At 44.8% G+C, this 20975-nt stretch overlaps 1 protein-coding gene across 1 annotated transcript in view; it reads left to right on the top strand.

The window, feature by feature from the left end:
• UNC45B (unc-45 myosin chaperone B) overlaps window positions 1–20975 on the top strand; it is a 35989-nt gene that overhangs the window by 13968 nt on the left and 1046 nt on the right. Inside the window, 15 exon segments of the mRNA XM_038375780.2 lie at window positions 534–701; window positions 3905–4073; window positions 4463–4633; window positions 5298–5469; window positions 7106–7406; window positions 8014–8108; window positions 8716–8857; window positions 9316–9456; window positions 10308–10435; window positions 11101–11167; window positions 13874–13916; window positions 13919–13985; window positions 14091–14207; window positions 18311–18428; window positions 19358–19513. Of these exon segments, the coding sequence (XP_038231708.1) occupies window positions 534–701; window positions 3905–4073; window positions 4463–4633; window positions 5298–5469; window positions 7106–7406; window positions 8014–8108; window positions 8716–8857; window positions 9316–9456; window positions 10308–10435; window positions 11101–11167; window positions 13874–13916; window positions 13919–13985; window positions 14091–14207; window positions 18311–18428; window positions 19358–19513 (2055 nt within the window).

Below are 20975 nucleotides of genomic sequence, written 5' to 3'. Positions count from 1 at the left end.
GTACATGTAGCTACGGGCTGCAGCGAGAAGCAAGGGGAAGGGCTCCAGGAGCAAGGAGGCAGTGGGAGATGCTACACCGCTAAAAATAGCAGACATGGCTTGGGTGAGAAGAGAGCCGGGTAGGGTATGTGCTTGAGTACATACCTTTGTCCTTCAGGCATCTTTACTGGTCAAAGCCATGCATCTCCATCTACAGACCCTGTTTATCTCTGTGGCAGAGGGGGTCTACATGGATGTGTACATTGCACACCTCTGAAAGAAACATGCCATGTAGATTTACCCTAAATCACTCCCTTCCTTTGTGCACCAAAGTCTCCTTCTGAATGCAGTTAATTCACTAGGATGTGAATTGAGACAGTCATTTCACAGAGACCAATGAATGGCTATTGGCTACTACTCCTTGAGTAAAAAGAAAAGGAGTATTTGTGGCACCTTAGAGACTAACAAATTTATTTGAGTGTAAGCTTTCGTGAGCTACAGCTCACTTCCTTGAGTACTGACGCTCTGACTTCTTTCACCTCATTTTTACCCAGGCTGCGAACAATCTCATTGTTCTGGGGCGGGAGGAAGCGGGAGCCGACAGGATATTCCAGAACAATGGGGTAAAGCTGCTTCTGCAGCTGATAGAAACCAAAAATGCAGAGATGATCCTAGCAGCCGTAAGGACCCTTTCGGGCATGTGCACTGGGCACAAGGCACGGGTAAGTCGCGTGGCTCAGAAACCCTGCCTCAGTCTCTCGCTGCAACCGGGGGACTCAAAGGAACCTGCTTCTCACTATTTCAGAATGGCCATTCTTACTTCCATATCTATCTTCTATATCTATGATCTTGCTGTTCATGGAACTGAGTCTGTTTCTAAAAGAAACATGAAAAACAAACCTTGCACTGAATGAAATACAGAGAAACCAGCGGGTGAAAGTTAGCTTTTATCGGGTGCAAACTTGACAGGCTGAACCTGTAATGCTGTTCTTGGGCTTCAGGTTCAAAGATATTCTCCAGCATGTAACTGAGGCTGGTTTAACACCGGCCCTTGTGAAATGAGCTGTAGGTACAGCCACAATCCTGTAGAAGGCGGCAGTGACCAACGGTGGGTTAAGCCAGGATCCTGGACTCCATGCCATGATAGAGCAGTGAGATACATGGTCTCTATGAGAAGGATGGGAGGTGATTAGCCAAGACCTTCATTAGGTGAAGTCAGAAGCCGGAGGAAGATCAAGGTATCTAGAAAGCCTACCAAAACTTTGGGGCCTATGAGCCACCTTTTAAGTTAACCCACCCTGGAGAGTATTATGGTCCTCAAATGGCCCATTAAAAAGTAGCCCTCTTTTTTTATCTAGTAGCATATGCCACAGACCCATGACAATCCAGACTCTGTACTGATAAGCAGCAAGACTTCAATTCTGGAAGAAATAAGCAGCTGAGAGATTGAGACCATATTTGTGTGGCTGCATGTATGGGTACACACAACACCACAAGAAACAGCACGATTTACCCGTGACCAGCCAGCTTTTGCTGAGCTCCGTACATTTTATTAGGACAAAAGCATGACAAAGAAAACGTTCTATAAAAACAGACAGTCTACGTAGAGGCAAGTTCCAATCTTTCAAATCCTTTTAGCAGGGTTTGGCCCCCTCTGTTTGTCTCATGTCAAACTGAGGATCAAATGTGGGTCACTCGGTCAGTTCAGGCTCACCCTTTCTATCAAAAGCCCTTTATTTCCCCACTGGGCCTCTCGATTCGCTCTGAACCATCTATGCAATTCACCCCAAGACATGGTGCTTCTCTAGCGTTATCTATCCTAGGATTTGCGATAATCGCCCCCCCACTGATTTTAGTTCCTGTAAGAAGCTCTGTAATGGTCCCCCATGGAGCCAGAATACAGTCCCTATCCCACAAAAATACAGATCACATTTACCGATAGAAAATGTTATGAATGTTCCCTGTGCCCGTGACTTCTGGCACATCTTTTGAAGCAGCTGTGCTTCTGAGGGCTTTCATCTGTCACACAGGTCATTGTACACTGAGTCCATCCATTGTACATCTGGATCTATGTGCAGGCTGTAATGTGTACTGCCCTAAACAATACCTGATTGATTACTGAGCCACCATTGTAGTAGCATTATTATTTACAGTAATTCCTCGCTTAACGTTGTAGTTTGGTTCCTGGAAAACTACTTTAAGCAAAATGATGTTAAATGAATCCAATTTCCCCATAAGAATTAATGTATATTGCGGGGGCTAGGTTCCAGGGAAATTTTTTTGCCAGACAAAAGACATTATATACATATACAGTGTAAATTTTAAACAAACAATTTAATATTGGACTCCCCAGTGATGATTGTGAAGCTTGGTTGAGGCAGGGGTGTAGTGGGGTCAGGGCACGGAGGCTTGCCCTGTTCCACCCACCCGGTGCTCCTGCTGGGAAGCGGGGCCGGGGGCTTGCCCACTCCCTGGCTGGAATGCCGGGTGGGTGGAGTGGGGTAAGCCCCCGCACCTCAACCCTACTCCTAGGCAGGAGTGCAGGGCGGGTGGAATGGAGCAAGCCAAACAACCTTATAACTGAACATTGCGTGACTTTAAACGAGTATGTTCTCTAATAGATCAGCAATCTAATAACGAAACAATGTTAACCGGGACGACTTTAAGTGAGGAGTTACTGTATTTGTAGTATTGTAGCACTGAGGATGCTTCGTTGTCACCGAGCAGGACCCCATTGGGCTGGGCATATGAAAGTCTCCCTGGAAAAACTGCAATTATAAAATACAGATTAAATCCTCCCTTCTAGACAATCCCTTGGCTGGAAACTGCTCTCTAGTTGTCTCCCCATCAGGATCTTAGTAGGACAGAAACTGCTCCTATAAATGCAAATGTGAGGCAGGAAGTAAAATATAAAATACATAAATATATAATAATAAAATAAAGTACAAAATGATGGGGTCTAAATTAGCCATTACCATTCAAGAGAGAAATCTTGGAGTCATTATGGATAGTCCTTTGAAAACACCCACTCAATGTGCAGCCAAAAAAGCCCACAGAATGCTGGGAATCATTAAGAAAGGGACAGAAAATACCATATTGTCTCTATATAAATCCATGGTACGCCCATATCTTGAATACTGCGTGCAGACATGATCACCCCATCTCAAGAGATATATTGGAATTGGAAAAGGTTCAGAAAAGGGCAACAAAAATTATTAGGGGTATGGAACGGCTTCTGTCTGAGGATAGATTAATAAAATGGTGACTTTTCAGCTTGGAAAGAGATGACTATGGGGGATGGGGATATGATAGAGGTCTATAAAATCATGACTGGTGTGAAGAAAGTAAATAAGGAAGTGTTATTTACTCCTTCTCATAACACAAGAACTAGGGGTCACCAAATGAAATTAATAGGCAGTAGGTTTAAAACAAACAAAAGGAAGTCTTTCTTCACACAATGCACAAGTCAACCTATGGAACTCCTTGCCAAAGGATGTTGTGAAGGCCAAGACTATAACAGAGTTCAAAAAAGAACTAGATAAATTCATGGAAGATAGGTCCATCAATGGCTATTAGTCAGGATGGGCAGGGATGGTGAACCTAGCCTCTGATTGTCAGAAGCTGTGAATGGGCGACAGAGAATGGATCACTTGATGATGACCTGTTCTGTTCATTCCCTCTGGGGCACCTGGCATTGGCCACTGTCTGAAGACAAGACACTGGGCTAGATGGACCTTTGGTCTGACTCAATGTGGCCATTCTTAGTTCTTACGAAGTACTACTCCCTGTGCTTGTACTGCACAAATTCAATATTCTCCTGTTGTTTTGTTGCCCATGCCAAGTGTGAAATGTGATGAGTGTGAAATGTAAATTGCTTTATGTAGATAATATGAACTACACTGAATCCTATCTTTCATCTGGGCAGGCCACAGCAATCCTTCACTTCCTGGGAATTGATAAAATTTGTATGTGGATGGCTGTGGATAACGAAGAAATTTCTATGGCTGTTTGCAATCTCCTACAAGTCATTACAGACTCCTTATCAGGGGATGGAGCAAAGGAGCAACATGGGAAAGAAGCAGCTCTGGTGCTGGGTAATTAATTCTATGTAACCACTGAATGATGACAGAGATGTGAAGAGATCTAGGGTTCCCATTGCACTGAACATAGATCCACCCACAGGTAACTAAAAGCAGAATTTGCAGGATTTGCAAACACCAGGGCCAAGGGTCTAGGCCATATAGTATCCAGCAACAAACACTGTTAAAAACACCTTTATTCAGAAGACCTATAGGCCCCAGAACCATAATTAGCATGCACAACCATAATGCTTTTCAGTACTTGCGTGAAATTGACACGTTGGCTAGGACACAGCCCCATGTACATTCTAATAAAATAACCATTCATAAGTGGTATTCAGTAGGGTAATCAGCCTTCAAAGTGCCCTTTCTTTTAACTGGCTGCTGCCTTGTTTTTTGTGCAGACACGAAGAAGGATTTGAAGATGATCACAGTGCACCTGCTGGACATGCTGGTCAGTAAGAAGGTGTCTGGGCAAGGTCGGGACCAGGCTCTCAACCTGCTCAGCAAGAACATACCAAGAAAGGATCTGAAAATCCACGACAACTCTAGAACCATCTTTGTCATTGACAGTGGTGAATGCCCTTTCCCCACACCTAGACTTGAATGTGTGTCATGTGCAGCAAAACTTCCCAAGCCGTCCTCTTAGGGACACTTAAAATCATCCCCATCTAGAACAATAATCTGAGGTGGTGAGACACCAAACTCTGGATATTATTCAAACAGGAAGAATTTATTGTGGGGGGTGTGTTGTAATCCTGTTTGCGGGGTTGAGGTGGGCTCCACTGAAACACATCAACCCTAACACCTTCTTTTAACGAAGTCTTTTGGAAATTTAATCCAGAATCTCCTCTAACATTTCAAAGCCCCTCTTCCTCATTGCAAGACCTTCATGCCACTAAATCAGCAGGTTTTGGGTCTCTTTAAATAAAGCACAGATCCTATTGATGAACAAGTACTGTGAAAAAGACTATTATTTTGCCTATAATGTTATGACTGCTGTTTAACAGCTCAATTCTGCAAAGTTTGTTGTCATGGGTAATCTTTTCTTGCATCAGTAAATCAATTGCTTACGTGTTTGTCTAAGGGTTAACAAGATTGTATTAAGTTAATTTACAGGCCAGATGTCAGAAAATATTGCAGTCTATACAGTTTGGTGCAGGAGAATGTCTGCTACACAGTCCATAAATTTGATACATGCTTGTCCTCTCTAAAAGCCCTATTAATTCTGTGTCCCAGGTCTAAAAAAGATCTTGAAAGTCGTAGGCCAGGTTCCCGAGCTTCCCAACTGCCTGCCCTTAACGGAGAACACCCGGATGATCACTTCCATTCTCCTGAATAAGCTGTATGATGACCTGCGATGTGATCCCGAGCGAGACAACTTCAGAGAGATCTGTGAAGAGTACATCAAGTGAGTTAGGGTGGGGACGGACACCCAGAAATGCAAAGTAGAGCTCTCAAGGACCTGGGATTGGATCAGATGCTGTGTAATGTTTTCAGATTCTTAGCAGTAGGGACTGGGCCAAAATAAATGTGCCCTATGTCTTTATTCTTCCACTGTAGTTAAAAAGCTCTTAGCAGGCTAGAGCTCTTCAAGGGAGGAGGCAACCAGAAAAGCACTATATAGGGAGGGCACAGTCATGCCTCCCCCTCTGATTCACAGGGAAGCCACACCACCTCAGTACGTCACCAGGTGTAGCATCCCAGCCTTTGTAACAGGGTTAATTCCAATGGTCAAGAGGCCCTAGTCAGGGTAGAGCCAATAAACACTCTATAGTGCTAACCCTTAGGCAGGGGAGCGCTGGCAAAACAGGCAGGGAGGCAGCCACCCAGGTGTGGGATGGCAGGGGAACACAGGCCCGCCCGACTCCAATGCATTCCAACCCGGGGCCCTACCAGTAGCAGGGTGTCCCACCGCCGGGTCAGTGGGGATCTTCCCGCAACACACCAACTGGCTGTTAAGCCACAACACCATCAGCTAAACCTCTGGGCTACCCAAGTTCCAGATCCGGCTCCGTGGTCTCCAGTTCCTCAGGTTTGTCAGGGTATTCGGCCTCCAGCTCCAGGCCACCACCTGGCTCGACAGCAGCAAGCAGGACGCATCTGTCTCCTTCCCTGGCTCAGCCTCTACTGGGCTAGGGGCTCCGCCTTTTGTACTTTCTGCCCTGCCTCTCAACTTCCTGTGGGAGGGCTGGGCCTGCCTAGACTCCGCCCAGCTGGGTGGAGAAAGTGGTCCCTCCCCCTCTGGCTCAAAGGGAGGCCACACTGTCTCACAACACACTGAAGGGTTCAACAGATTGATAAGGGAAACACTGAGCCTCTCCTCTTCAGGCTGCCATTGAAATCTAGCCTAGAAGCCACGGCGCAGTCATCAGTGACTGAATGCAGGCCCTTTTCCAAGTGACGTACTCTGATCTTGCACTTACATAGTGCTTTTCACCCATATCACTGCAAGCACTTGAATGGTGGCTTAGCATTTTTAATCCACAGATGGATAAATGGAGATACAGGGAGGTGAAGTGCCTCACTAAGGGTCACACAAGTCAAGGGTAGAGCTGGGAATAGAAACCGGGGCTGACTCCCAGTCTGGTGCTTTCCTCCGTTGTGCCACAATGCAAGTTTCTGTTCTGTTCTGAGTGAATCTGTGTCCATGTTATCCAAATAACACAGTCTGGCAGTTAGTTCAAAGAAAAGGACTCCCTTTATCTTTTTGGGTAAAGAAATCAGAGGATAGGTCTATCTCCATAGTTCAGAGGTTCCAATACTCATGGATGGGGTATTGTGGGAAAACTCGCATTGCATTTTCCTGCACTGTTCCTATCTTGTGGATAAAAATAAGGGGATGTTCAGAGTTGGTCACCATGATAAAAGGTGCTGAACTAAATACCAGTTTGGAAATGGAGCCATGTTTGATAGAGGATGGTGGCCACAACGAGTGGCCCTCAAGGAAAGACACTGGTAACGCACCAGAGGCTCTGACAATAACACTGCAGTCTCCCCCTCTAATCCTGCCCCCTGCTGATTTTTTTTTCTCCTGCCCCCAATAGGAGCAAGGTTGATCCTCAGGACATGGATAAGACTCTCCATGCCATCCAGACAGTGTCTGGGATCATGCAAGGGCCTTTTGACTTGGGCAACAAGTTGCTGGGCATGACGGGTGTCATGGAGATGATGGTGGCTTTGTGTGGCTCTGAGAGAGAGATTGACCAGTTGGTGGCTGTGGAGGCCCTCATCCATGCCTCCACCAAGCTGAGCCGGGCCACCTTCATCATCACCAACGGAGTGACGCTGCTGAAGGAAGTCTACAAGAAGACCAAGAATGAGAAGATCAAAATTCGAGCTCTAGTGGTGAGTTTTCAGTCCTCAGCCTGCTCTGTACCTGCCAACACTTTATCATCCTGCCCTAGGAAGAGCTCTACCTCTGTACCCATTCCAGGGGATGGATTCAATCTAGGTTTGCAATGCTGCAAAGGTAGTAGCATCCGCTGCTCAGCCAGGGTACTATCTGGACGAGCTTGCACTAGCGTTCTTCCTCTAAAGAGTTTAGGGAAGGAGGAAGACATGGCAGCTTGCAGGTCTCAGCAGAGAACAAACTTTGTAATGCAACATGACTCCTGGTGTCAGCCATCTTGGCTTCCTCTCCATGAGGCAGTGGAATAGCAGTGACTGCTAGATAAAGTTGAATCGCTGTGTCAAGTTTCTTTTAAGGCTTGTGTGTGGGGACTAAAGTCTTTTCATTCAAGTATAATGGACATGAATAGAAGGCCGGGCTTCAAAAATAAAATGGAAAACCTGCTTAAAGCAATACAGAACTTTGTGTGCTGTAACCTGTATCAGTTTATGTGGAAGACAGTTCCTTATCTTTCTCTTAAATTTCAGCTAGACTTGAGGCTGATGCTGAGAATGTTACATATTCCTGTACCTAGCTACCCAGTCTCCTTTCAATCTCTCTCAGGGTCTTTGCAAGCTGGGATCAGCCGGAGGCACTGACTATGGCCTGAGACAATTTGCTGAGGGATCCACAGAAAAGCTGGCAAAACAGTGTCAAAAGTAAGCAAAACTGAAAGGTGCTCTTGGGATTCTTCACCTGTTACTTGTGTTCCACTCCTTTCTTTCCAGAATATTTTTCAGCTCTACTGGGTAGGTCCTCAGATACATAGTACTTTCCCTCAGTTGACTAAAACAGTTGTCTAACACTGAGACACTGATAACATCTAGATGATACTGAACAGAGGTTTCTAGCATTTCTGGAAACATTTAGGAATCCATGCCTAGAACTCTCTTATACTCCATCTTCTGTTTCCCCGCCCCTACTTCACCATTGTTAGCAACCAAATCCATCTGGTTCCTCTCTCACTCTCCAGCTAAGAAACCAAAGAAGATAACCCTGTTGCCTAAAAGGTGTAATATATTAAAGGGCTCTCTTATAAAATGCATAAGTACATCCCCACCCCCCAGATTCCCTAGGTGAACTTTGTATCCAAAGATAACTTTCACCATTAGGATCTATGGTTTCCTGAGTCTGCTGCATGGTATGTAAAGATGCTGGTAAAAATAAAGCACAGTTCCCCAGCACCCCTTTGGGGTTTTGCCTCTTCCTCTCCTGTAAATCTGTTCTCATCATTCAGGTAAATGATGGAGCCTTTTTCTCATTCAGGTGGCTGTGCAACAGCAGCATTGACATCCGCACCAGGAAGTGGGCTGTGGAAGGTCTGGCATACCTAACCCTGGATGCAGACGTGAAAGATGACTTTGTGGAAGATAAGCCAGCCCTGCAAGCCATGTTTGAATTAGCAAAGGTACTGTCTCCTCTCCACAGCCCCTTGCCACACTAAAATAATCCCCTGTCTTCTGCCACCAGCCTTGCAAACATTGCATGGGTTGATAATCTTGATGGGCAATCTTAAAGGTGACAAGGTGAGAGGGTGTGTGTTACCATCTTTCATGAAATGATATGATGCCTCTTAATGTCCCACCAGGCTGGTGAGTCATCCACCAGCTGAACAGTACCTTCCTTTGGAGTGCTCAGTGTGTTACTCACCTCTTGCAGCATTGCTTATAATTAACTATACATCCTTAACATGGTGATAATGAAGTGCAAAGATGTCAAGTAACTTGCCCAAAGCTACACTATAAAACCCAGAACAGAATCCTAAACAGAGTCCTAAACCCCATATTCTTCTCCAGCCGCTACACCACACTACCAGTGGTCCCCTCAACATCCCAATCCAGTTTAATGTTTCCATTTACTGTGTAGACAAGTGACAAGACTATCTTGTACTCTGTGGCTTCCACGCTGGTGAACTGTACCAACAGTTATGATGTCAAAGAGCTGGTCCCAGAGCTTGTGCAGCTGGCGCAGTTTTCCAAACAGCATGTGCCCGAGGAGCACCCTAAGGTAGGTTGGTTGTACCCAGGACTGCCGACCCCCTACAACTTTTCCTCAGACGGTGGGGATTCCAGAACCCCAAAAACAATCCTTCTGAGAAGTGTTGTGTCCCCAGCTGCTTCATGGGAAGGCTTAGCTATGGGCTCCACAGAGTAACGTTGCCCATCTCCTGCAGTTCAGGTTTTTACATGTTGAGCTGTACGTCCCGGGGACTAAAGGAAGATACAGAATATTTAAAGATTAAGCAGTGCTTTCTTTCATTATACAGATGCCTCGAGGCCCCAAAATGAGACTGGGACCCCCACTGTGCTAGGTGCTGTACATCCATAAAGTCAGTTCTTGTCCTGAAGAATTTACAGGCTAAACACGTAAAACAAAGGGCAGGGGGAAACTGAGGGACAGGGATGCGATTTGCCCAAGGTCATGAGGCAGGTGTGTGGGAGAGATGGGACTAGCAATAAGGTCTCCTGAGTCCCAGTCCATTAGACTTATCCTGCCTGCCTACCTGAGGAGACAGGATCTAATCAGGCAGCAAGCCGGGGTGTGAATGTCCAGCACAGCAGCTTGCCCCCGCAGTAGCGTCCTGTGTGCATACCGGTGCTGGTCACTAAAAGCTCCAGCATGAGCAGTAATGTACCTCCGTTTGAAACAGGGAGTAGTTACTGAATACTGCAGAACTCTTAGTGCGCAGTGCCAGCGTCCATACGGGGCCAAGCTGTGCAGTCCGGCTCTCTCCTCAGTAAGGGCTTGTGCAGATCTGGTCTAAGTATGTGACTGTATATGCAGCCACCACGCCTTTGATTAGAGACTCCACCCCGCTCATGGGATCCCTGCTCATTCTTTTCTAATGCCCCTTTCAGGACAAGAAGGACTTTGTTTTGAAGCGAGTGAAACGGCTGCTGAAAGCTGGCGTCATTTCTGCCCTGGCCTGTATGGTGAAGGCTGATAGTGCCATCTTAACGGACCAGACCAAGGAGCTACTAGCCAGGTATACCTCATGCAAACACACACTGAGGCACAGAAGCAGCATATCTAGCATTGGGACTGCATAGGGCAGCTGTTTGGGTAATTACTATAGGTGATCTTACAAGAGAAAACCTTCACTTAAAACTGAACGCGGGGGCCCCGCTGCATTTTACAGCTCAGTTTAAAGTCCAAGTGGCTTAAACTTCCAAGTCACGGAATAAACTGGTTTGGTTGCAAATGTATTAACCGCTGAGCCACATGAAAGCTCGTCACGCAAAGTGCAATTTACATTATGTCAAAAGAAATGTTGTGGATTCAGGCCAATGAGCTCTGCTAATAAAAGCTAAAGGTGGCACCAGAGGAAAATGAGTTTTTACAAACATCTAAATGTTGGTCCTGCAACTAACTGACCGTCTATCACTAGGCTGCAGTTTGGATTGCTAAACTGACAAAACTTTAGACAAATCTAATCGAACAGGGAGGAATGGAAGAGGATCAAAGATGTTACAGTTCTCTAATTTAGGATGTTATTGCACTATATTAAAACTTCGGTATCACTGGGGAATATACCTGCTGGATGTAGTACTATTCACTGAACATCAGCCACTCGCATCATAACAGAGTGAACAGGTGGGATGTAGTCTCTTTGCAGATCGGTTTAACTGAGCAATGCTGGTTTTTTTGCAGGGTATTCCTTGCCTTGTGTGAGGATCCCAAGGACCGTGGTACCATTGTAGCTCAAGGTGGTGGAAAGGTAATTGGTGATCATTACACCTTTAGAATATTCTGAAACAGATGTTCACAGTTAGCAATGTCCAGCCGCTCCAAGCCATCTGGGGGGAACTGTCCTCCTTTAATACAAGCCATGGGGTGCCTAAACTAATTATACATATTGTTAATGATCTAAAACCTTAATCCCTTGAAAAAAGGGAAAGCGGACAGCCTGGTTATGGTTTTTAACTTGAGCATGCAGGAAAACCAAATTCTTCTTGGAGTGATTGCACATGTCTGTTCCACTGTAGGTGTCTGTGCACTCCAGTGTACAGTTGTCAGAGTTTTTTTCCCTTACGCCAGTGGTGCTCTTGGAACCCTTAATGAGGCCACCGCTCCACCCACCCCGCATCGCTGCCGCTTCACACACACAATTGTAGCTGCCTCCTCCACCCCAGTCTTCAGGCCCTTCTCCTGATGGCCTGGAGGCTTTGTAGTGAACTTTGACAGAGGAGCCCTGCTCTAGAGAAGTTCAGGACATGCTGCTGAATAATAGGAAATCACCAGCTCGTCAGTTTGCAGGAGCTGTAGCTTGCCTTATGCTATCGCAAATGCATAAATACAAGGACTTACTCTGTAAAAGAAAACGGGTGAAAAGATCAAGTAAAAGGAACCAATTACATGGCTGTATCTAGAGTCACAGCATTGTAGGGAACTACGTGTGCTGGAGTTTGGTCCAAACTGAAAGGGATTTTCCCTGTTCTAGCTTCTATTCAGCACATGCTGGACTCTCTTCTGACCTTAAAACATCAAGGACTGGCAATTAGCACTATCAGAATACACCTAAGGGCTATATCAGTATTGTACCCACATGTGGAGAACCGTTCTCTCCCGTACCAGCCTGATGGCTGTAAGATTTTTAAAGGGATTGGACAGACTGTTCCTGCAGGTACAGAGCCCTATTCCATCATGGAGCCTCAGTCTAGTCTTAACAAAGCTGATGAGTCCCCCCGCCACCTTGAGCCTCTAGTGACTTGCTCTGTTGCACATTTTGATGAAGGAAGGTAGCGTTTTTTGTTACAGGTTTCAGAGTAGCAGCCGTGTTAGTCTGTATTCGCAAAAAGAAAAGGAGTACTTGTGGCACCTTAGAGAGTCTCTAAGGTGCCACAAGTACTCCTTTTCGTTTTTGTTACGTCATTGTCAGCCAGAAGAGTCGGGGAGTTGAGGGCTCTAGTACCTGATCCTCCATATGTGGATTTCTATGCAGACCAAGTCTACCTTTGTCCTCACCCAAGTTTTCTTACAAAAGTGGTTTCCACTTTCATATTAACTAAGCAATTTTCTTACCGACCTTCTTCCCAAAACCTCATGGTAACAAAGGGAAGGAGAGACGACATGCTTTGGATGTTAGAGCTTTAGTGTTTTATCTGGGATGGACTAAACCTTTCAGGTTTTCCTCTCAACTGTTCATTGCATTTACGGACAGAATGAAGGGCAGTCCTGTTTCCATGCAAAGGATTTCATCGTGGATATGTAGTTGTATTCAACTGTGTAACCAGTTGGCTACCATGAAGCCACCAAATAGTGTTCAGTCATTCAACTAGGTCCCAGTGACCTCTGCGGCTTTTCTGGCTAGCATGCTCATATTGAATGCTTGCAAAGCGGCAACTGGTCATCATGTCATGCACCAGCATGTAGCAAGAGGCAATCTCTCAACAATCTAGAGACAATGCTAAATTTGGATGAGTGGTCTTCCAGTCCATGTTCAAACAGACTCCAAGCCCACCTCCAAATGGGACTGCCTGTGAGTCACCTACAGTGGAATGGACACATGCAGTCACTCAAAAAACTGTAACTGTTGTTCAAGATGTGTGGCACATGTCCATTTCACAACCCACCCTCCTCCCCTTCTGAGTCTTTCCGGTAGGAAGGAACTGAGGGGGTTCGGGGTAGCTCAGCCCTTTATGCCTGTGTACGAGGCAGCAGAGGGCATTCAGGCTGCCCCAACAGGTACCACTGGAGTGCATAAACACCTACAGTGGAATGCACATGTGCAACACAACTTGACAAACAAAGTTATGGAAAGGTTAGTAACTGTTGTTTTTTACAAGACCAGCCTTTTCCCCAATATTTTAAATATATACATACATAGCCCTCCCAAACAAACAGAAGTTGATCCAGGATTCAAATATCTGCCCTACCTAGCTGCCTTGTTTAGTGCACTATGAGCAGATTTGCTGAATGAGATGTGCTTTGTTTTCTTGCATCCTCTTAAGAGATGACGTTTCCTAAAGCGATGCTTGATGGGATCCAATCACAGGTTGAGCACGTTAGCATTAGCTGATGCTGTGCTATAAACTCCAAAAAGTAGTCCTCTACCAGGCATGCCAGTACTGATTCCTCTAATATTTGCTGGCTCCTTCATCAACCAGGAATCCTGTTCTACTGCGCAAGAGAAGTCGTCATTTGTGCTGCTGTAACAATGACCCTTCAGTCATGCCCCATGCATGCCACCATTCAAACAATGATAGTAGTTGAAAGCAGCTGAAATAGTCTGTGGGCTCGTGTGTGGGTATTTGACAACATAGAAACATGAGATCCAATGTGCTCTACAACTCAGAATTTATTTGTCCACTAAATTTGGACAAAACTTGACTCTTCCAGAGACTTTTCTGTAATAAGCTCAAGTAAAATAAAGGCAATACTGTAAATCTTTTCATAAGCCTACATTCGTTGCTGTGTATAATAGGCCCTGATTCCTCTGGCACTAGAAGGCACAGATGTCGGCAAAGTGAGGCTTCTCATGCTCTAGCTAAAATTGCTGCCATTTCCAATCCAGACATAGCATTCCAGGAGAGAGGGTAAGTAAATGCAATTTTCCCTTGAGGCATTTTTGTGATAAACCAATGGAAACGCACAGAGATCCTGAAACCAAAGAGTGACACTCCAGTATTCCCTACTCTTAGGTGTATGAGGTGGTCCGGGCCGCTGGTCAGCTTGTTGAATACAGAGAGAGATGGGCTGCAGAATTATGAGGCTCTATTAGGTCTCACTAACTTGTCAGGAAGAAGTGACAAACTCAGGTAAGTTACAATGGTTTTGTCACCTTTTCCCCATACTGCCACTTAATCAAATCATAGAATCATAGACTATTAGAGTTAGAAGGGACTTCAGAAGGTCATCTAGTCCAACCCCCTGCTCAAAGCAGGACCAATCCCAATTTTTGCCCCAGATCCCTAAATGGCCCCCTCAAGTATTGAACTCCCAACCCTGGGTTTAGCAGGCCAATGTTCAAACCACTGATAAAACCAACTCTCCTTTCACATTATGTCAGAATCTCTCAGGAAATGGCCCACACAGACCAATGACTTGGTGGTTCGTTATTGAAGTGTTTGAAGATTTTTCCCCTCCCCCCCATTAAAATTTTTAACCTTCATCCAAGAAAAAATGTCAAGAAATTTGAGTTTTTGTGGAAAAGCTAAAAATTTGTTTTTCTATGAAAATTGAAAAATAGAAAATAATTTTTTAAAGAGTTAAACTACTCAAAGCCACTCTTCATGTGAAACTCTCTGTGATGGTTTTTCACCCAACTGAACTCTAATCAGTTCCATCCCAGGAGCTGGATTCCTACTGTGGAACAATGCTACCATTAAGTAGTAAAATGAGACCAGCAGAGGGGAATTCTGTTTAATGTCTCACTTTAATTCTCATGGCATGTTTTGTCAATATACCTGGGTTATCCACCACTTCAGGTAGTCCTTCTCTGTTTAAACAATCCCATGAGCCATCCATCTCCAGGGAACGTTTTTAAACAGCTGTAGATCTTTGCAGCTCTTGGTCACCAGTGGCCAAAATTTCTAGCCCTCTGACACTCAATGGTGGTCTGTTGTATTAATACCGATGGAATACGTGAGCCCAAAGAATCAAAGATGTTAGCTTGACCCTGTCACTGTCCAATCTTAAACAGTTTGATATACCGAGACATCAGCTTGTTTAGTACCATGACACACACATCAGTAAATATTCTTTTAATCTGTTAGTAAAGATATACAAAGAAAGAAAAACAATTAAAGCATTTGAAATGGAAAGTATTAAATAAGGGATTCATTTTAACACCATCCCTTGTTCCCTTTCCCTTTAACTGAAGAGAGGTTTTTAAGGAGAAGGAAAAAAAACCAAACTTGTTTGACAGCCTTGAAGATGTTTGCAGTGTTGTAGCCATGCTGGTCCCAGGGTATTGGTGAGACAGATGGATGAGATAATAAGATACTGCCTCACCCACCTTGTGTCTCTTCGGTGGTAACTGTCCTGGTGCGGGTGGGGAAGAGATGAAGTTAGTTGAGAAGGGCTGGAAATGTTGCTGATGTTGAAGTCCGGTCCTACTTCCTTTAAGACTAAACAAGACAGAGACACACATCAGAGGGAAGAGAAAAGAGCAGAACAGATAGAAAATGCAGCTTCTGTCTCTGGTGTTGGCTCTCACTTGCAACTTCCCTGCTGGAGAAACACAGGCCCGGCACAGTGTCTGATCAGCCACTCCAAGACCTGTACCAGCATTGGGCTATTTAGGGCATTGCTTTTAGCTGCCTTTTCTGGTCACAGGCTTACAGCAGTGCTACAAAATGTGCAGTCTTGGCCAGACAAGTCAGACTCTTATTAAGCAGAAGGAAAAAGGAGAAGGATAGGAAGAGAAGAAAATTAGTGGGGAAGGAAAAAATCTTTGGGGGGAGGGTGAGGAATAACAATGTGTCACAACCCAGGGCGTGATTGGGCCCCATGGAGGTGCTGGTGTCATCTGGCTCCTTCTCTCTGACCAGGACATCTTTCAGGATCAGGATGAAGAAGATCTGAGGTCCCAGGAGACAGTGGGGTTGGCAGCAATGATGGTGATGCTCTCCTCTTCCCTCAGCCAGCTAACCAGCTTTGTGGTAGCTCCGTCCATCCATCTCAGCTAATTTTCTCCCAAAAGTCTTTTCTTTTGTTAAGAGAGAGTGGCTGGTGGAATAGCTGCCCCCTCATTATTTTGTTCACCAATTAGGCCCAATTTTCGACACCCCAATTTTGGTTTATTGATTTCTGATCTCCCACTTTTCTCGCTGACCAGGCATGATCTTAACACACTCCTTGAGTTATAGCAATGGCCTTTAGGTTTGCACTAATCTCGTTTTGTCTCCCTTTCACCCCGTTTTCCTGTCAACATTTATTGTTACAGGTGATTGTGGCACTTTTATGAACTTTATCACAATTGAGCTCAAAATTAAGATAAATGTTTAGGCCCAATGATCATAACAGGTCTCATCACTCTCCTGCTATCCCAAACTTTTATTTTGTGGTCGAATTTATTTCGAGGAGGAACGAAGGAGAAGTCTAAAGCGCTGTTCCTTTAAGATTAGGGGAGGTGTAAGGGGAGCAGCAAGAACATGGAGACATACTTGCAAATCTGAAGGAAAGTCTGGGACAATGGAACACAAATGTATCCATACTGCGTCACTTAAGGATGTGTTTGCATGATGCATAGCTGCATGGAATAGAACAGGTTGAAAAACAAAGTCCTTAAAGAAACTAAGCTATCTGCAGATCAGGTTTCTGTCATTGCAAACTGATGCAGCAAGTACCTGCTCCCTTCGGAATGCACTTTCATGGTCAACTGGCAAAGTTCAAGGACAAAGAAATTAAATTATAAATAGGGCTTCTGATTTTAGGTTTTGGCCAATAAATCCCAATAAAATACCCCCACTACAAAAAAAAAATGAAGTGACGTGTATCTAATAAACACCGGAAAAGATGAGTATTCATGTTGACTTCACCTCTTTCCCAGTGCAGTTTATTTATATAGGTTATGTTCCTGCTCCCTGGTTTGTATCTAAGGGCTCATCTACACACAACAGTAATGAGGACCCCGGGGGGCTGATTTCTAAACCGCACTAAGGTGTTGTGCATTAATTGATCCATGTAGACCCTGCTGGTGTGCACTAAAGGTTCCCTAGTGTGCTTTAACATTTGAAGCGGTACTATGTTAAAGTGCACTAGTGAACACACACAATCAGTATTATACCAGGGGTTCAATAACAAGGATACAAAGCTTAAACTAACATGTAAGTCATTTTTATACATATAATAAAAATTAAAGTAAGTCCTAGTTACTCAAAAATTTTGGGAAGCACTTGAAACATATCTTCTCATTATCCAAGAGAGCCCAGAAAACCACTGATATTTGGACATCTACATAAAACTTAAATTACTAAAAATAAACCCAGAAAAACAAAGCCCTAATTATAAGGAATACCCTACACTTCTTTCTCATCCTGAAGAGGATGTCCTATCTCAGTGCCTGATCAATCAATCATTTTCCCTAATATTGGCTTGTCTTTACATTAGCTTGCTCATTTTACTGGGAAGATGAGCAATTGCTGAGATCTACTGTTTGAATTTTATTCTTTCAGTTTGAACTTATGCAGAACTTCAGGATAGTCTCTGATAAACAGCTACAGTAGTTACTTCTCCAGCTCTGCAAAAGGGACTTTGAACTCGATCCCTAGGTATCATGGAGTATTTTTCATCAAAGACACTTTCCATCTCTAAACACAGGGCATTAACAAGGTGTTAAGTAATATAAAGAAAATGGAGTTCTGACTGTTTACCCAACAGCTAAAGATCATGAGATGTTACACTACTAGAACAATATGTAATCAAGATAAATCTTCCTGCATGATTGGCATTGAAATGACCTGAAAATTATTCCTGTTATAAGAAGGAAGGGGTAGATAAATTAAGAACTAGATAAATTCATGGAGTATAGGTCCACCAATGGCTATTAGCCAGAATGGGCAGGGATGGTGTCCCTAGCCTCTGTTTGCCAGAAACTGGGAATGGCGACAGGAAATGGATCACTTGATGATTACCTTTTCTGTTAATTACCTCTGCGGCACCTGGCACTGGCCACTGTTAGAAGACAGGATACTGGGCTAGATGGATCTTTGGTCTGATCTAGTATGGCCATTCTTGTGAAGGGACGGCTGAAGGAATGACTGTTTTTTAAATTAGTGAGAAAAAGTTTCATGGCTTAGATGGAAAGAGCTTGTTTTTAAAGGCTTTCCCTGCCGCCTCCTGTCTGCTGGCTAATATTTCATGGCAACCTCGTTGTAGCACATGCTGTGACCATATCTTTTTGCTGCCCTTAATTCAGGCTGAAGATAATCCAAGAGAAAGCCCTACCAGACATCGAGAACTACATGTTTGAGAACCATGACCAACTCCGACAGGCAGCCACAGAGTGCATGTGCAACCTGGTTGTCAACAAAGAGGTAACCATTTTCGCTCAGCATGTAATTTGTCTGTGGAACTCATTGCCACAGAATGGAGGAGGCCAGGAGCTTGGAAAGATTCAAAGAGGGATTGGATCTTTAGATGGGTAACAAGAATTTCTAGAGCTATAATAGTTAATGCCAAAAATGTTTTGAAAAGGATAATAAAGCGTCCTGCGTTGGGGCTTAAACCAGCCTCTATTAGGGATTAAGCTGACACTCACTGGGGAACAGATTATCCCACATTTCCCCCCTGTGGGGCTCCTTCCACTTTCCTCCGAAACATCTGGAGCTGGCCACTGTTTGAGACAGGATACTGGACTTAAATGGACCACCGCTCTGGTGTAATATGGCAATTCCTAGATCAGGGGTGGCTAACCTGAGCTTGAGCAGGAGCCAGAATTTACCAATGTACGTTGCCAAAGAGCCACAGTAACATGTCAGCAGCCCCCCATCAGCTCCCGCCCTGCTCCCAGCGCCTCTCACCCACCAGCAGCTCCGCCAATCAGCGCCTCCCCCTCCCTCCCCCACCTCCCGATCAGCTGTTTCATGGCATGCAGGAGGCTCTGGGGTGGGGAGAGGGAGGAGCGAGGGCATGGCAGGCTCAGGGGAGGGGGCGGGAAGGGATGAAGTGGGGGCAGGGCCTGTGGCAGACCCAGGGGTTGAGCAGTGAGCACCCCCTGGCACACTGGAAAGTTGGCGCCTGTAGCCTCAGCCCCGGAGTCGGTGCCTGTACAAGGAGCCGCATATTAACTTCTGAAGAGCCACATGTGGTTTTGGAGCTACAGGTTGGCTGCCCCTGGCCTAGATACTTTAATACGTGTTTTCTATTACGTATTTATATCCAACGGTTTGTAAACTGCTACTCCAGTAGGAATCCCATAAGCCTGGCAACTCGCTCCCCATTTTTTGCATTTCATTCTGTTGAGGTTCAAGAGCGCTTTGTGGCCGATGGAAATGACCGTCTCAAGCTGATCGTGTTACTGTGCGGTGAGGACGACGTGAAGGTCCAGAATGCAGCGGCAGGAGCCCTGGCCATGCTGACAGCAGCACACAAGAAGCTCTGCCATAAAATGACCCAAGTGGTAAGAGGAAAAATCTGACGCCCAAAACACTAAATAGTCTCAACAAATGCTCAAAAGCAGCCTGGGTATGTTGTAAAATTCTGATCAAAGGATTTTAAAGAACTTCTACAGCGACAAATTTAAGTCTTTATGTGAAATCCCAGGGAAAGCAAATATTTTGGAGTATAAAACTATGTATGTTTAAGCAAACTGTCTAATTTACTGACTTCCAACAGGGATTGACCTACTACAGCTGATTTGAAACTCCCTGCCCCAGATTCGTCTCACGTTAATTTTTCCAAGGACTAAAACAGCCTTTTTCACCGTTCTGGTTGGGGACTTGTGGTGGCAGGGTCTGTTCCCTGCACCCTGTACACTCATGTCCAAAACCTATGGTTGGTGTAACCCCCAAGATCATTACAGTTCAGGGTGGCAGGGTTCCGGGTTTATTTATCATTTCCATAGATAATTTTGGATGTTTGTTCATTTTTTCCTCCATTGTTATTATTTTCAATGTTCGCTGCTGTAGGAACCTGTGGGGGGGTCAGACAATTAATACCAGTAGATGTTGAGATTCAAAAAGCTAAAGCTCTATTACAGTGAAAACACAAATTGATGTAAGGCTCTTTGATTTGTGTCTTTTGACCTGTGATGTTGACAAATCCTTAAGTTCTCAAGCAACATATCTCTTTGCCTAGCTGTATAGTTTGATTGTTAGCGATGGGAATATTTTTTCCATCTGTGTGTGTGCAGTGAAATCAATGTCTGCCTGTACTTAATAATGATCTGATTCTTCCAAGCCAACCTACAATGTATATAAGACAGGGTGGACCCACTGTACCTACAGTTCCTCCTCAACCAAGTTGTTGGTTTTGTAGTTAGCTTATTTTATTTTTATTTGTTACTTACTTCCCTGCACACAATTTGTATGTATTCTGGGGCTGTTCCTTCTCCTTTCATGGCTGGGGCATCCTTGACGCGTGCACACACACACCTGTCAAGGGCTTCTTTGTTTCCTGGAGGCTTTTTTCTCTTTTTCAAGGCTATGCCCCACACCCTGGGTTTTAAACCCCGTCCGACTTTTGTAAAACTGGGATAACTCAAACCCTCTGAAGTATGGAAGTGAGATTAATTTCATTGGTATAGATGATGTGCTCAGCTGCAACAGTAAGGAATACCACAGTAAAGCCTATTTAAAAAAAATCACCCCCGACCCCCCCGTTTCAGCTAGCTTTACATTGTGATGGAACCATGCAAAACTCTGACCTCTGTATGGTGTCCACACAATAAAAACCAGGGTCCAAACCTTGGATTTGGGTTCCGTTACAAAGGTGGATACAGTCTGGCCAAAGACTGGGAGGGCAGGTGCTGCTGCAGATCTGGATGCAGGTAGCCCCAGAGCAGTTTGTGGAAGCCCTTCACTCAACCAGCACAGCACCTGCCCTTACCATGCAAGGGCTAAGTATTCAGAAATAAACTGTGA

Source organism: Dermochelys coriacea, chromosome 17 (assembly GCF_009764565.3).
Source record: "Dermochelys coriacea isolate rDerCor1 chromosome 17, rDerCor1.pri.v4, whole genome shotgun sequence".
Taxonomy (NCBI): Eukaryota; Metazoa; Chordata; order Testudines; family Dermochelyidae; genus Dermochelys; species Dermochelys coriacea.
This window is presented reverse-complemented; position numbering and strand designations above follow the sequence as displayed.